Source organism: Balaenoptera acutorostrata, chromosome 16 (assembly GCF_949987535.1).
Source record: "Balaenoptera acutorostrata chromosome 16, mBalAcu1.1, whole genome shotgun sequence".
Lineage (NCBI taxonomy): Eukaryota > Metazoa > Chordata > Mammalia > Artiodactyla > Balaenopteridae > Balaenoptera > Balaenoptera acutorostrata.
Window position 1 is genome coordinate 16,776,024 of NC_080079.1, and position 18,843 is coordinate 16,794,866.

Sequence of the window (18,843 nt, forward strand, 5' to 3'; positions counted from 1 at the left end):
CACATCTTCTCATTTTATTCTTAATATAGTAAACATATCATTTCATCCCTACTGCCAAGCATAGTGCCTAGTTTGCTTAATATTTGTTAGATGAATGATTAAATGTTGCAAAACATCATACAAAGCAACACACACATATACACTCTTTAGAATATCTGATATTTTGGATTATCTATATAACTGCCCCTTTCTACTGATAAAAGTAACTGAGGTGACTGGCACTTACTTTCTAGGGTGGTTTGACAGTCTTTATGGTCTATGACTTTCATTCATTTATTTCTTCTGCAGACCCTTACTGAGCTCCTATCGTGTCAGATGCTGTGCTAGGTACAGGGGACACAAAAGTGAATGAGAAAGAGTCCTTTCCTTTAAGAGGCAGTCTACTAGGAGAAAACAGTTATGTAAACAAATAAGTGCAACCAAAAACAGAAGGTGAGAGAGAGAGGGGTGAGAGGGAGGGAGAAGGGAGGAAGGGAGAGATGGGAGGGGAGGGGAGGGCAGGGAAGGGAGGGAAAGAGAAAGCCTGGGGTGTTAGGGAGAATAGGAAAGGCTCTATAGAAAAAATACAAGAAAATCTGTAGAGACACTACTTTTCCATCTTTATATCCCTAACAGCGGCAGCAATGCTACCAACATTTACCGTACATGCCGGGCACTAGGCTGAGCTCTTCACACACATTAATTCTCAAGACAAGCCTATTGAGGTAGATATAAATAAGGAAACTGAGGCTTAGAAAGTCAAAGTGACTCTCCTAAGCTCATGTAGATACTAAGTGGCAAAGCCAGGACTCAATCTCAGGCCTGACTACAAAACCTGAGCTATTAACTACTCTGCTATGCAGTCTTCAAATATTTGAAGGAATGATCAGGGATATTAGAAATATGCATGAAAATAAAAGATGTTTCCAGTTCTCCTTGTAGATGCTCGGTGGGACCGCTCTTCCCAAGCTCCCCAAAGTTGGGTGTGGTCACGAGCCTTACTTGGGCTGATGAAAGGTGAGTAGAAGTGATGTGTGTCACTTCCGAGGAGAAGTTTTCAGAGCCAGTGAGCAACTCACCACCTCCGTCTCTCTCTGCCAGCACAGCTGGCAGAGCTCCAGACGGTGGCTGCTGCATCAGCCTGGGGGGCAGCGTACTGGTCCCCCAGCAAACGATCCTCGTCCTGAGCCACCCAGGACCTGGGCCGCTGCTTATGGTAGCGCAGCCCAGCACATCCTGACTAGCACAGTGAGAGCGACGAGGATGGAGACTTCGGGAAGAGGAATTCTGTGAACGCCCCGTGTACCCAAAGAGAGATGTTACCACTTACTTTTTCTTTGGTAATCTGCCACAGTCCAACAGGAATGCCCATATCTGATGAGTCCCTGCCATGGCTATCCACAGAATGTCATCTCTTTGGACCTCTGAACCTTTATGAAAATAAACAGTAATTACTATATGTATATATATCTGGTTAATACAAACATTCCCAATCTTTCAGAAATTTAAATTAAGGGAAGACAGTAGTATGTTTATAAATCATCGGATAGAAGAAAGTAAAAATATTTGCCATGTTTTAAGTCGTTCTGGAAATTTTTCCATTTTCCTCATGAAAAGTTTACTTCTTTAGACTTATAAATTTACATTCACAGAAATCCGAAGTATTCTTAATAGCAAAGTGTCCCTCTGCATCTCTGGGCACAATGTTTTTAAACATCTGATTTCTTATTTTATGTGACAGAAGAAATGGGTTGACACACACTCTCCAAAGAAACTCTGGCACTCAAGTACCTAAATTACATGCTTTAGGAATATAGGAATAGTTCTTTGAACAATTTCTCATGAAAGGACTGTATCTTTTTATAGTTTAAGAAATGTATATTTCTACCCCAGTATTAGCTATTAGACTTAGACTCACATCACTGCTGCTCTTTAAAAATCTACTGTTTGTTGTGAACCTTTTTCAAAAAGATATGGTTGACATGTAATAATAAACCTAAGAGTACAATATAGCTGTTTTCTAAAATTAATAAATAATTTTGTTTTTTAAGACTGATATTACAACTTATTACAATGTGACAAGGCTCTGTTTCTCAAATTAATTCTATTTTTAAAATATTAAGCTGTATTCTGAAGCTACTTTTACATGTAGTTGAGACATTTTCACTAAAATAATTTGGTCAGACATATGCTAAAATAAATATCTTGGAAAGGCTATTTTATTTGTACTTTCTTTAACTTCAAGTAGTTGTGTCCAGAAGGAATTTTTCTTCCTTGTATTACTTTCAAGTGTCTTTTAATTTAACAAAATTAAATTTTGTTAATTTAAATTTTGTTTAACAAAAATAATGTTGATGGTCAATAAACTGTGGTTGCTCTGTGCCAAGCACTTTACAGAGATTATCACTTAAATCTTCTCAAAAGGCCCTTCTCACAGGCCCTTTACAAAAGAAACTGAGGCTTAGACAGGTTAGCTAACTTGCCAGGATCACAGAGCTAGTAAATGAAGGAACTGGAATCTGAACCCAGGAAGTCCAACAAGAAAATCTATTTAACATGCTGCCTCTTTCGCTGTGTTAACTGCTATCATATGAAATCTAAAGGAGAGTAGTTTATTTCCATTTAATTTTTCATAGTCAAATATTTTTAATAAACATAAATTATATTAAAAGTGACAGTGGCATCCATATATTCTGGGGACTCAGTCTCTGCTTAATCACTTTAGAACTAGATCAAAAGCTTTTCATTATTATATTCTTTTATTTTATTTTGCCCCTGCCATGTGAAGACAAAGGTTGAAGGTGACCGTCTATAAGCCAGAAGAGAGCTCTCACCAGAAACCAATCATGCTGGCACCTTGACCTTGGACTTCTAGCCTCCAGAACTGTGAGAAAATACAATTCTGTTGTTTAAGCCACCCAGTCTGTGGCATTTTGTTATGGCAGCCCGAACTAAGACATTCCCCCTGAGAATAGAAATGAGACAAGGAGATCTGCTATCAACACTTATTTAGCATCATATGAAGGTCCTAGTTCATAGAAGAAAAAGAAGCAAAAAGCATAAAGATTGGAAATAAAACTATAATCATTAGAAGATGACATGGCTTTAAAGCCTCTCTACTTTGCCAAAGAAGAGCTGTGTTGGTATATACAGGAGTGAAAGACCAAATCAGGTCTCCATTATCTACTTCTCCAAACAGGCCAGGCTAGTTCAACTACGGTCTACCTATGAGGCCAAAGCTTCATCGTAATATTAGTGTGAGCATCTGTTTGGTCTTGGTCTCTGTGTACTTATTTCCTTTAGAAGCTGGAGGTATGAGAAATAGTGTAGAAGCAGAGGCTGTGTCAGGTCGGGATTCAGGAGTTTATGATTCTACATACCAGTTGATGAGGATGATAATGACGACGGGGGGCATGGTGGTGAAAATGACAACCATTCAGAACATTTCCTGTTTAAGGCACTGACCTAATAATCACTTTATATGGATTATTTCCTTTAACAACATTAGCAAGTCTAATTATTATCATCTCCATTTTATAAAGAAATTGAAATTCAAAGGGGTTAAATAATTTGTTGGTATTCACACAGCTAAACCTGGAAGAATAATCCATTAGTGAGTCCAATTCCAGATTATTAGTGTTCTGATCAGAATGAAGGAACTACAGAAGTGAGCCTGTGCTCTTCTGGCCAATACTCTGCTTGGCCCGTTCTCTTTTCCCTCCCTTCCACCCCTGCCCCATGGACTTGGCTTTGGATTCAACTACCCAAGTGCATTTTAATGTGTGATCAGAAATTGAGATCTGATCAAATGTAACCAAGGCTTTATACTCCAGTATTTGTGGCTAGGTCACTCCTTCTGCCCTTCTCTTCTTGTAGCCTCTGGAATAGCCTGTGGCCAAATAATCTCTTTCAAGTATTTTTTCCAGTCCCTTGCCTTTCCATTTTCGGTTTGGTTCAGCTTATCAACATCTCCTTGAGATTTTTATAATGAGAATCTTGTAGCAAACAACAATAACAACAGACACTTATATAGTACTATCTATGTGCCAGGCACTGTTCTGGGTGCTTTCCATATATTAATTCTCATAATTCTCATAATAAGCATTTGAGGTAATATTATTAGTATCTCCCATTTAGATGAGGAAACTGAGGCATCAAGAGGCTGAGTAACTTGTCCAAAGTCACACAACTACTAAGATGTGAAACTAATTAGAACCCAAGTGGTCTGGCCCCAGAGTCCAGGCTCATCACTTCCTTGCTAAACTGCCACTCAAGAAGTTTTTACCCTGCCTAACCATTTCACTGAGGGCTGAAGAGTTTGTTCATGCAAATAAAATGGGAGTTAAAAAAATGGGGGGGGGGTGTAGTCTGGCATTTATAATGTCTATCAAACTAATAAGAATCATGTTTAAAGACAAGATCTAGCCTCATCCACCAGAACTCAGGCACTAGTTCCCTCCACCAGGAAGCCTACACAACCCACTGAACCAACCTTAGCCACTGGGGACAGATACCAAAAACAACGGGAACTACGAACCTGCAGCCTGTGAAAAGGAGACCCCAAACACAGTAAGATAGGCAAAATGAGACGACAGAAAAACACACAGCAGATGAAGGAGCAGGCTCAAAACACACCGGACTTAACAAATGAAGAGGAAATAGGTAGTCTACCTGAAAAAGAATTCAGAATAATGATAGTAAGGATGATCCAAAATCTTGGAAATAGAATAGACAAAATGCAAGAAACATTTAACAAGGATGTAGAAGAACTAAAGAGGAACCAAGCAATGATGAAGAACACAATAAATGAAATTAAAAATACTCTAGATGGGATCAATAGTAGAATAACTGAGGCAGAAGAAAGGATAAGTGACCTGGAAGATAAAATGGTGGAAATAACTACTACAGAGCAGGATAAAGAAAAAAGAATGAAAAGAACTGAGGACAGTCTCAGGGACCTCTGGGACAACATTAAACGCTCCAACATTCGAATTATAGGGGTACCAGAAGAAGAAGAGAAAAAGAAAGGGACTGAGAAAATTTTTGAAGAGATTATAGTTGAAAACTTCCCTAATATGGGAAAGGAAATAATTAATCAAGTCCTGGAAGCACAGAGAGTCCCATACAGGATAAACCCAAGGAGGAACACGCCAAGACACATATTAATCAAACTGTCAAAAATTAAATATAAGGAAAACATATTAAAGGCAGCAAGGGAAAAAAAACAAATAACACACAAGGGAATCCCCATAAGGTTAACATCTGATCTATCAGCAGAAACTCTGCAAGCCAGAAGGGAGTGGCAGGATATACTTAAAGTGATGAAGGAGAAAAACCTACAACCAAGATTACTCTACCCAGCAAGGATCTCATTCAGATTCGATGGAGAAATTAAAACCTTTACAGACAAGCAAAAGCTGAGAGAGTTCAGCACCACCAAACCAGCTTTACAACAAATGCTAAAGGAACTTCTCTAGGCAAGAAACACAAGAGAAGGAAAACACCTACAATAACAAACCCAATACATTTAAGAAAATGGGAATAGGAACATACATATCGATAATTACCTTGAATGTAAATGGATTAAATGCTCCCACCAAAAGACACAGGCTGGCTGAATGGATACAAAAACAAGACCCATATATATGCTGTCTACAAGAGACCCACTTCAGACCTAGAGACACATACAGATTGAAAGTGAGGGGATGGAAAAAGATATTCCATGCAAATGGAAATCAAAAGAAAGCTGGAGTAGCAATTCTCATATCAGACAAAATAGACTTTAAAATAAAGACTATTACAAGAGACAAAGAAGGACACTATATAATGATCAAGGGATCGATCCAAGAGGAAGGTATAACAATTGTAAATATTTATGCACCCAACATAGGAGCACCTCAATACATAAGGCAAATACTAACAGCCATAAAAGGGGAAATTGACAGCAACACAATCATAGTAGGGGACTTTAACACCCCACTTTCACCAATGGACAGATCATCCAAAATGAAAATAAATAAGGAAACACAAGCTTTAAATGATACATTAAACAATATGGACTTAATTGATATTTATAGGACATTCCACCCCAAAACAACAGAATACACATTTTTCTCAAGTGCTCATGGAACATTCTCCAGGATAGATCATATCTTGGGTCACAAATCAAGCCTTGGTAAATTTAAGAAAATTGAAATCGTATCAAGTATCTTTTCCGACCACAACGCTATGAGACTAGATATCAATTACAGGAAAAGATCTGTAAAAAATACAAACACATGGAGGCTACACAATACATTACTTAATAACGAAGGGATTACTGAAGAAATCAAAGGGGAAATCAAAAAATACCTAGAAACAAATGACAACGGAGACACGACGACCCAAAACCTATGGGACGCAGCAAAAGCAGTGCTAAGAGGGAAGTTTATAGCAATACAAGCCTACCTCAAGAAACAGGAAACATCTCGAATAAACAACCTAACCTTGCACCTAAAGCAATTAGAGAAAGAAGAACAAAAAAACCCCAAAGCCAGCAGAAGGAAAGAAATTATAAAGATCAGGTCAGAAATAAATGAAAAAGAAATGAAGGAAACAATAGCAAAAATCAATGAAACTAAAAGCTGGTTCTTTGAGAAGATAAACAAAATTGATAAACCATTAGCCAGACTCATCAAGAAAAAAAGGGAGAAGACCCAGATCAATAGAATTAGAAATGAAAAAGGAGAAGTAACCACTGACACTGCAGAAATACAAAAGATCATGAGAGATTACTACAAGCAACTCTATGCCAATAAAATGGACAACCTGGAAGAAATGGACAGATTCTTAGAAATGCACAAACTGCCGAGACTGAACCAGGAAGAAACAGAAAATATGAACAGACCAATCACAAGCACTGAAATTGAAACTGTGATTAAAAACCTTCCAACAAACAAAAGCCCAGGACCAGATGGCTTCACAGGTGAATTCTATCAAACATTTAGAGAAGAGCTAACACCTATCCTTCTCAAACTCTTCCAAAATATTGCAGAGGGAGGAACACTCCCAAACTCATTCTACGAGGCCACCATCACCCTGATACCAAAACCAGACAAAGATGTCACAAAGAAAGAAAACTACAGGCCAATATCACTGATGAACATAGATGCAAAAATCCTCAACAAAATACTAGCAAACAGAATCCAACAGCACATTAAAAGGATCATACACCATGATCAAGTGGGGTTTATCCCAGGAATGCAAGGATTCTTCAATATATGCAAATCAATCAATGTGATACACCATATTAACAAATTGAAGGAGAAAAACCATATGATCATCTCAATAGATGCAGAGAAAGCTTTCGACAAAATTCAACACCCATTTATGATAAAAGCCCTGCAGAAAGTAGGCATAGAGGGAACTTTCCTCAACATAATAAAGGCCATATATGACAAACCCACAGCCAACATTGTCCTCAATGGTGAAAAACTGAAACCATTTCCACTAAGATCAGGAACAAGACAAGGTTGCCCACTCTCACCACTATTATTCAACATAGTTCTGGAAGTCCTAGCCACAGCAATCAGAGAAGACAAAGAAATAAAAGGAATCCAAATCGGAAAAGAAGAAGTAAAGCTGTCACTATTTGCAGATGACATGATACTATACACAGAGAATCCTAAAGATGCTACCAGAAAACTCCTAGAGCTAATCAATGAATTTGGTAAAGTAGCAGGATACAAAATTAATGCACAGAAATCTCTTGCATTTCTATACACTAATGATGAAAAATCTGAAAGTGAAATTAAGAAAACACTCCCATTTACCATTGCAACAAAAAGAATAAAATATCTAGGAATAAACCTACCTAAGGAGACAAAAGACCTGTATGCAGAAAATTATAAGACACTGATGAAAGAAATTAAAGATGATACAAATAGATGGAGAGATATACCATGTTCCTGGATTGGAAGAATCAACATTGTGAAAATGACTCTACTTCCCAAAGCAATCTACAGATTCAATGCAATCCCTATCAAACTACCACTGGCATTTTTCACAGAACTAGAACAAAAAATTTCACAATTTGTATGGAAACACAAAAGACCCCGAATAGCCAAAGCCATCTTGAGAACGAAAAATGGAGCTGGGGGAATCAGGCTCCCTGACTTCAGACTATATTACAAAGCTTCAGTAATCAAGACAGTTTGGTACTGGCACAAAAATAGAAATATAGATCAATGGAACAGGATAGAAAGCCCAGAGATAAACCCACACACATATGGTCAACTTATCTTTGATAAAGGAGGCAAGCATATACAGTGGAGAAAAGACAGCCTCTTCAATAAGTGGTGCTAGGAAAATTGGACAGGAACATGTAAAAGTATGAAATTAGAACACTCCCTGACACCATGCACAAAAATAAACTCAAAATGGATTAAAGACCTAAGTGTAAGGGCAGACACTATCAAACTCTTAGAGGAAAACATAGGCAGAACACTCTATGACATACATCACAGCAAGATTCTTTTTGACCCAGCTCCCAGAGAAATGGAAATAAGAACACAAATAAACAAATGGGACCTAATGAAACTTAAAAGCTTTTGCACAGCAAAGGAAACCATAAACAAGACCAAAAGACAACCCTCAGAATGGGAGAAAATACTTGCAAATGAAGCAACTGACAAAGGATTAATCTCCAAGATTTACAAGCAGCTCATGCAGCTCAATAACAAAAAAACGAACAACCCAATCCAAAAATGGGCAGAAGATCTAAATAGACATTTCTCCAAAGAAGATATACAGATGGCCTACAGACACATGAAAGAATGCTCAACATCATTAATCATTAGAGAAATGCAAATCAAAACTACAATGAGATATCATCTCACACCGGTCAGAATGGCCATCATCAAAAAATCTAGAAACAATAAATGCTGGAGAGGGTGTGGAGGAAAGGGAACACTCTTGCACTGTTGGTGGGAATGTAAATTGATACAGCCACTATGGAGAACAGTATGGAGGTTCCTTAAAAAACTACAAATAGAACTACCATACGACCCAGCAATCCCACTACTGGGCATATACCCTGAGAAAACCATAGGTCAAAAAGAGTCATGTACCACAATGTTCACTGCAGCTCTATTTACAATAGCCAGGACATGGAAGCAACCTAAATGTCCATCGACAGATGAATGGATGAAGAAGATGTGGCACATATATACAATGGAATATTGCTCAGCCATAAAAAGAAATGAAATGGAGGTATTTGTAATGAGGTGGATGGAGTTAGAGTCTGTCATACAGAGTGAAGTAAGTCAGAAAGAGAAAAACAAATACAGTATGCTAACACATATATACGGAATCTAAGGGGAAAAAAAAAAAAAAGGCCATGAAGAACCTAGTGGCAAGATGGGAATAAAGACACAGACCTACTAGAGAATGGACTTGAGGATATGGGGAGGGGGTGGGGTGAGATGTGACAGGGTAAGAGAGTGTCATGGACATATATACACTACCAAATGTAAAATAGATAACTAGTGGGAAGCAGCCGCACAGCACAGGGAGATCAGCTCAGTGCTTTGTGACCACCTAGAGGGGTGGGATGGGGAGGGTGGGAGGGAGGGAGATGCAAGAGGGAAGAGAAATGGGAACATATTGTATATGTATAACTGATTCACTTTGTTATAAAGCAGAAGCTAACACACTATTGTAAGGCAATTATACTTCAATAAAGATGTTTAAAAAAAAAAAAAAGAATCATGTTTATACTGTTCATCCTGGATTTTTAAATCTAAAGTATATAGTTGTGGGACTTCTCTGGTGGTGCAGTGGTTAAGAATCCTCCTGCCAATGCAGGGGACATGGGTTCGATCCCTAGTCTGGGAAGATCCCACATGCCATGGAGCAACTAAGCCTGTGCACCACAACTACTGAGCCTGCGCTCTAGAACCTGCGTGCCACAACTACGGAAGCCTGTGTGCCTAGAGCCTGTGCTCTGCAACAAGAGAAGCCACCACAATGAGAAGCCCGCACACCACAACAAAGAGTAGCCCCCGCTCGCCGCAACTAGAGAAAGCCTGCACACAGCAACGAAGACCCAACGCAACCAAAAATAAATAAGTAAAATAAAATAAAATAAAAAATAAAATTTCCATCCTGTTGGGAAGAAGCCTCTTGACTTTCCCCTCAGCTTTAAAAAAAAAAGTATATAGTTGTATCACCAAGTATGGGTATTAGTTCCTTCTAACAAGAATGTGGCAATCATGAACATTTCAACCTTAAATTAAGAGTGCACTTGGGACTTCCCTTGTGGCGCAGTGGTTAAGAATCCGCCTGCCAATGCAGGGGACACAGGTTCGATCCCAGGTTCAGGAAGATCCCACATGCTGTGGAGCAACTAAGCCCGTGAGCCACAACTAATGAAGCCCATGTGCCTAGAGCCCGTTCTCTGCAACAAGAGAAGCCACCACAAGGAGAAGCCCCTGTACTGCAACAAAGAGTAGCCCCCGCTCGCCGCAACTAGAGAAAGCCTGCATGCAGCAGAGGACCCAACGCAGCCAAAAATAAATAAATAAAATAAATTTATTTAAAAAAAAAAAGTCTCCTTAGAATCATTGACCTACAGCAGTCACAAATTAAAAATAAAAAAAGGACAATGCCAATAGCTAAAAAGGTTTTGGGAGTTAAGTATTTTTAAAGGCAAAATCCCTCATAATTATCAATTATCAAGAAAGATTAGTGAAATAGTTTCAGAAAACAGGAACAAAATCAGCAAATGAAATATGAATATAAAAATTACCTGCAGTCCAGCTTTAAAAAATTCTGTGTTATTTTAAGCAACTATGACCAAAATAGATCCCACTGACTGGAACCCTCTTAATGGCATCTGTGAAATCATCCATTAGTGTAAATGGTTTTTTCTGCACAGCTTCTAAATCTCCCCTGTAAAGCAAAGCCTTAATCCACCAGGAAAAAGCAACAAAGTCTGCCACTGCCAGGGCACAGGAAAAGACTAATTATAACTGGAGGAGGGGGAGAGGAAAAAAAAAAAAAATCTCTCTACCTCTGGGGGAGGGGCAAGGAAATGTCTTTGGCCAAAGACCCCAGACACCAAGTAGAGATTGCCCACTGCTGGGAGAGAAGCAGGAAACGCTTCAAAACCACTCACAGATATAAGACAGAGTTTAGCTGCCAGAGAGAGAAGGAACAGAATCACTGAAAAAGCTCTAAGCTCTCCACCTCGTTTCATGGAGGCCCAGGCACACAGTGCCTCCCTAAGACTGAGGCTCACCAGAACAACAGAGAACTCTCCCTTAGCCCCAGTGCAACCTAGTACGGAAAGACAGCAGCAGTCTATCCCTCGGGGATCTGTGCTGGCTGACTGAAAGCTGACGGTGGAGTACTAACACTAAGAAAAAGTCCCTAGCATCTAGCCCCCCAGGCTTAGGCAACAGCCCACTGCTAGAGGGCTGTGAAAGCTATGGTGATTTGACAGAACTCACAGCAATAATAAAATCCAGATCCAGGCCAGCTTCTGACTAAATTGACTCAACCTCCCATATTAATGACAAATACTATTGATCTCAGCCTCTATAGTTCCACGCATGACTGGAATTTAACAAAAAATGAGAAGACGCACATAAATGTAAGCAAAACAAAATTAAAAAACAAACAAAAAACCATTTTCAAGAGACAAAGCAATCAACAGAAACAGACTCAGAGATGACCTGAAATTTAGATCTATGACATAGACTTTGAAATCACTATGCTTACTATGGTAAAGAATCTAGAGAAAAAGATGGCCAACATACCTAAATAGATGGGGAATTTGAGCAGATAGATGAAATCTCTAAGAAATAATAAAATGGAAATACTATTAGAGAAAGAATAATATCAGAAATGAAAAATTCCTTCAACAAGCTCATCAGTGACTAGACACAGCTGAGGAAACAATCAATGACCCTAAAGATAAATCAACAGAAATCATGCACACTGAAACACAAAGAGAAAAAAGGGTGAAAATTTAAAAAGACCCAAAACCATAATATGTAAAAGTTGTTGAATATAATATTAGAATCTAACATATGAGTAACTGAAATCCCAGAAAGAAGAGAAAGGAGCAGAAAAACTATTTGAGAAGATAATGGTTGAGAATTTTTCCAAATAACGAAGGACATCAAGAATCCTAAGCAGGGGCTTCCCTGGTGGCGCAGTGGTGGAGAATCTGCCTGCCAATCCAGGGGACACGGGCTCGAGCCCTGGTCTGGGAAGATCCCACATGCCGCGGAGCAACTAGGCCCGTGAGCCACAATTACTGAGCCTGCGCGTCTGGAGCCTGTGCTCCGCAACAAGAGAGGCCGCGATAATAAGAGGCCCACGCACCGCGATGAAGAGTGGCCCCCACTTGCCACAACTAGAGAGAGCCCTCGCACAGAAACGAAGACCCAACACAGCCATAAATAAATAAATAAAAATTAAAGTGATATAACTGGTGCAACCTTTAAAAAAAAAAAAAAAGAATCCTAAGCAGGATAACTCCTAGACATATCAATCAAACTGCTGAAAACCAAAGAGAAAATCTTGAAGGCAGCCAGAGGAAAAAACACATTTTTTATACTAAGGAACTAGGAAAAGAATTAAATCAGACTGCTTGTTTATACTATGTAAGCTATAACACAGTGGAATGACATCTTTAAAATATCAAAGAAAAAAAAAAAAGCCAATCCAGACTTATTTATGGAGTAAAAATAGCTTTCAAAAATGAATGCTAATTACTTTTTCAGACCCTCCCCCTCCAAAGAAAGGGCCAAGAGAAATCATTGTTAGCAGACATGTGCTACAAGAAATGTTAAAGTTAGTTCTTCACGCAAAAGCAAAATTATTCCAGCCAGACACGGGATTTTTAAGAAAACACCAACTTTGGGAAACAGTTTGGCAGTTTCTTATAAAATTACACATACACTTATCATATGATCTAGCAATTTCATTCCTAGGCATTATGCCCAAGAGAAAATATATGTCCACATAAAAACCTGTACACAAACGTTTATAGAGGCTTTAATCATAATTGCCATAAACCAGAGACAGCTGAAATGCTTACCAACTGGTGAATTAATAAATTGTGGTACAGCTGTACAATGGAATACTACTCAACAATAAAAAAGAACTACTGATACATGCAAGAACATGGATGAATCGCAAAAGATTATGGTAACTGAAAGAAACCAGACATACAAAACTATACTGAGGAACAAGAAATCATTGTTGCCAGTGGATGGAGTGGGTAGAGTGGGTGGTAGAGAGGGAGGGAGGGAGACTGAACAGAGTCATGAGAGAACTTTTTGGGGTGATGGAAATATTCTATATCTTGATTGTAGCAATGGTTATAAAGAGTCTTCATAATAGAACTTACACCTATTAAGGGTAAATGTTACTTTCTGTAAATTATTACCTCATCATTTGGACTGAAAAAAAACCTTATAAACACCAAGTCAGTGTGATAATAGTTATTCAGATATAAAAATACTACAACTGTTTTTATTTTGTTAAAATAAAAACACACTAGTCACATTATATAAAATTTATTCCTCAAAAAAATTTTGTATCACCTGATAAGAGGATAAATGTATTTTATTTAGAGCATATTAATGGAAGTCAGAGAAGCATATTATCTAAGCTGTAGATTACCAGACAAGCATACTAAATAGTTGGATTTCAATCATTAAAGGTCAAATAAGTACAACTAAATTTCTATCTAGGGAAATGCTGATTAAAGGGCCAAGGAAGGTTAATGGGATTTGGGCATACTAACCTTTCTGTAAATGATTTTAAAATCAGGTGAAGTCTGAAGTACTTAGAGACTAGCAGGGGTTCTGACCTTTACAATAAAAAAAATTCTTGGGTTATTGTCTGGCATGAGTGGAGACAGCACAGACTTGATATGCATTGTAGAAACATGGCAATGTTTCTGGTGAAAAAATGAATTTATTGGAGTTATTTTAAATTATTTTTAGTGCATTATAAAGTTTTGACCATATTTAGAGTGATATTCAAAAATGGACAAAGATGAAAATAACTTTTGTAAAGTGATTTTTTGTAAAAATCAATTTATGTGAATTATTTCCATGCTTTTATCACTGTAATGGCATAATTAGGTTAAATATTCAGGTACTATTTAAAATACAAACACACACACATTTACATATTACATATATATTTAAAATAATCAGAGGTATTTCAAGTCCCTTTCCCTAATCTCTTTTTGAAGTACGCTGTTCATTATCTTGGTGGGGTATATATTCAACTGTATATTGTCTGTTATTTTTCACTCTCTTTATCTGATCTATTTTCTTTCCTTTTAAGGTTTAATTTTTACTTAAATATGCATATGAATGGATAACTGTTCTACATAAAGTTTAAATAATAACTAAACATCCATGTGCACAACACCAACTCAAGAAAAGGGAAGATTATTTGAAAACTTCTGCATCCCTCTGTGAGCATATCCTCCTCCTCTTCCCAGAAGGAACTACCAGTCTAAAAATTTGTTTTTCATTATCTTCTTTGATTTAAAAATTTTACCATGTCTGAATGGATCTCTCAATGTATAGTTAGTCTTGCTTGCTACTGAACATTCTATAAAAGGTGCTTTTCCACTCAACAGATTTCCTGATACTTCTCCATGCTGTCAGGTGTAGCTGTGGTCCATTGTTTGCACTGCAGAACAGCTTAATATATGAAGATACCACAATACCTTATCTATTTTTCATGTTTTCCTTCTGATAATTCCATCCTTTCTCATATTCCTAACTATGGCAGAATTTCAGAAATATTCTATATAATTCTTAAAGTATTAAAGAATTTAAGTGCTTACAAGAACAATTTTTCTTAACCATAGTCCCCTTCAAGTTGCATTTAATCCCACATCTGCTTAAACCAGTTGTACAATTACATAATTTAAATATATTCAAACCAATTCAATATGAATGAATTGGAATGAAGTTTTCCCTCTGAAAACAAAGTTAATACTTTGGAAAGACAATAAAGGCAAGTAGCAAAGTCAAATTATTAGTGAATAAGATGTGGAAAGACAATTGGAAAGAACAGGTTTTAAAAATTTCAGCCCTGTTTTCTTTGCAGGTGTTTTAAAAACTCATCACATTTTAAGGAAACCAAAACAAAACATTGTGATTGGTATAAGACTGTCAGAAAAGACACACTTAAACATCAAAAGACTGGTTTAAAAATGTACATTTTATAAATGTACATTTATAGTTCTTAACGCATTTTTACTTTTATGATTAACAGATTCTTTTTTCCACATGGATCAATTATCATACCCAATCAGTTCAGTAAATTATTCTACTGGATTTATGTACTTCTACTTTTATTTCACAAAGTATTCAGGTAGTTACAAGGAAATAAACCCTAGTAAGATAAATAAATTTAAAATTAGAAAATTGAAGCAATAGGTAAATAGAGTAGAAAGGAAAGATGCAGCCAAGTAATATTAAAAAATGAATGTCATGTTTCCATTACACTTTGCTAGAGACAAATCTGTCTCCAAGTTTCCTAGGAATCAATATAACAATGCAAACATAATCAGTTATGATATTCAAATTATCCAGGAGCTTAAAAACAAACTTGATACTTAGAAAAAAACATAATTATCTGTAACACAGAAAAATTCTCTGGTAGATAATCAGAGGTTATTTATAAGATAATAACTGAAATTAGCAGCAAACCCTTATAGTAAAAACAGTTCAGAAGTCCCATAGGACTGTGTTTTGATGAAATATATAATATGAAACATATACACATATAAATGAATGTAAGATATGTTGATGTGTTAAGATATTTTTAAATGAATGACATGATATCAAAATATAGTTTAGTAAAAACAATTGTAAGGAGAGCAATTATTCTATAATCCAATTTCCCCATACTCTGACAATATGCATTAATCCAGGATTAGACTTCAGAGTGATTTAAAGCAGTGGCTCTTAAAATGTTTTGGGGTAACACACCACTTTGAAACTCTGATGAGAATCTGACCAATTCCCCCAAACCTCAAATAGAATTTCTGGGAAATTTAAGTACTTCGCAAAATCTAACCATGAATGCCTTGGGTATATAACTCAAGGTTAAAAACTTTTGTAGTCATTGTGATTATAGGTCCTTCATACAGTATTTGAAAACCATTTTCTCTTAGCATTTTGAAAGGTGTTGAGCTTATTTAAGTGCATTCAAGATTACTCCTCTTGCCAAGTACCTGGAGTGAAGCTAATTTAAACTGTAAGTTAAATGTGGAACCATATGCTTTTAATGATCTATTGAGCTAAGGTAGGATTCACTTCCTTTCCTAAAAGCTGAGCTTAATAAAGACACAAGCCTCAGCACATCACTCCAGTTGGAAGCTGAGGGAGTACTTGTCAACAGAGCCAATATTTTCCTTGGAAAGCAATTTGGGTACACTCTCAATACGAGATAAACAACCAGAAATTCCATGCCATAAAGTATGACTGAAAAATTTTTAGCCTATAAAAATATGTAAGTACTCTATTAAATAAATCCAACTTAGTAAAGCATCCGGTAAAGTACACCCTGTTTTTAAGCAATGTAAATTCTGAAACATGTAACAGATTGAATTACTGGTCTCAAGTCTTTATTCCTCTGTGGTAATAATACAACCACACCCTTGCCATTGCCTCATTGTAGGCAAAGTGCATATCCCTGCCCCATAACTTTGAGCTTAGCTATGTGACTTGCTTTAATGACAGTAGGTAAGCAGATATGACATGAGCAAAGGCTTTACATGTGTGTAACTGGGCTTACTCTCCTGTGCTCCTGCCTTTTGCCAAAAGAATATACCTCAGTCAGCTACTGGCTCAAGGAAAAGGAGAAACAAATGGAGCAGATCTGGACCCAAAAACCAGTCTGGAACCAAGCCCAGGTTCAGCCTTGATCAACTGAACTGCAACCCTGTATGTAAGTGAGAAATAAAGGTTTAGGTTTATATGAGTTTGGGGATGATTTCTTATGAAGCTTTACTGTGGCAATTACTGACAGTAAATACAGGCTGTAAGATGTAAAATATAAATATCAATAACTGAATTGCTATATGGACTATTAACTATAAATCACTGGGGGCTTACATATTAAGAGAATTGTTTTTTCCTTGAGGGAAGGTAATAACATACCAAAATAACAGTTCTCATCCACTTTGACTATTTTACTAACAGATATATTTCAGACTGTTTTTCCATCTATAAGATTATGTTCAAATAGCTCAGGTGTGTACCAAAAGCAGGGAGGCAAGACCAGTTAAGTCCTGATGGGGATGAGTAGTTTTAACCCTGAAATTATTTAGAATTGCTGGCACATGGTGATAAAAAGAAGATCGAGGTGTAATTGGTTTTCTTATTGTTTTTAAAATCTCTACATATAATATGTCCCCTTACTGATTGCTTTTTTTTTTTAATTTTTTTTTATAGCTACTTTATTTATTTATTTATTTATTTTTGGCTGTGTTGGGTCTTCAGTTCGTGCGAGGGCTTTCTCTAGTTACGGCAAGTGGGGGCCACTCTTCATCGCGGTGCAGGGACCGCTCTTCATCGCGGTGCGCGGGCCTCTCACTATCGTGGCCCCTCCCGTTGCGGGGCACAGGCTCCAGACGCGCAGGCTCAGTAGTTGTGGCTCACGGGCCCAGCTGCTCTGTGGCATGTGGGATCTTCCCAGACCAGGGCTCGAACCCGTGTCCCCTGCATTAGCAGGCAGATTCTCAACGACTGCGCCACCAGGGAAGCCCCTGATTGCTTTTGAGACACACTGCTCCCTCTACCTTCTCAACCCCTCCCCACTGTGAGCCACTAACACAACTCTTCATTGTCAGGGCACCAAATTCCAAAAATGGAATTTTCAAAACTAACTTACACAAAATACCTAAGTTACATATATTAAGTGCAGGTAGTACCAGAAGTTCATTCAGTTACTTTATAAATATTAAAAGGTTTATAAAAAGTTAATTACAGGGCTTCCCTGGTGGCACAGTGGTTGAGAATCTGCCTGCCAATGCAGGGAACACGGGTTCGAGCCCTGGTCTGGGGGGATCCCACATGCCGCGGAGCAACTAGGCCCGTGAACCACAATTACTGAGCCTGCGCGTCTGGAGCCTGTGCTCCACAACAAGAGAGGCTGCGATAGTGAGAGGCCCGCGCACCGCGATGAAGAGTGGCCCCCGCTCGCCACAACTAGAGAAAGCCCTTGCACAGAAACGAAGACCCAACACAGCCAAAAATAAATTAAAAAAGAAAAAAAAAAGTTAATCACAATGAAAAAATTAAGGTCTTTGAATTATAACCAAATTGGCATCATTAAAAAATTATCTCAAATGTAAAATCATCCAACTAAGATGGTGCTTAAGTCACTCTATAAATATATTAAAATCATACAAACCATTTAGCTCCAAGTTCCATTTTCAATATATTCTACTAAATTTCTTTCTTCGTTACTCTGGTTTTAAACATGTAGATAACCATGTCAGCAACGCTGAGGGCCAGTGAAAAATAAGAGTACTAGCGCTCCTGAATTATCTTTTAGTCAAGTAATATATAGGTAATAAAGATTGTAAAAATAAGGCAAATCTCATTTTCAATTATCTGAGTAATTCAGTAGGATAAAGTTTTTACTTTTTAAATTAAGTTTTATTTTTTAATTTTATCTTTTTCTTTCAGTTTTATTTATATAATTGACATATATATAGCACTGTATAAGTTTAAGATGTACAACATAATGATCTGACTCACATACATCATGAAATAATTACATTAAGTTTAGTGAATATCCATCACCTCATATAGATTAAGAAAGAAAAGAAAA

At 37.4% G+C, this 18,843-nt stretch overlaps 1 protein-coding gene across 1 annotated transcript in view; it reads right to left on the bottom strand.

The window, feature by feature from the left end:
- NHLRC2 (NHL repeat containing 2) overlaps positions 1-18,843 on the bottom strand; it is a 59,197-nt gene that overhangs the window by 13,655 nt on the left and 26,699 nt on the right. Inside the window, exon 6 of the mRNA XM_007173118.2 lies at positions 1,310-1,409. Coding sequence (XP_007173180.2) covers positions 1,310-1,409 — 100 coding nt within the window. The remainder of the gene's footprint in view (positions 1-1,309; positions 1,410-18,843) is intronic.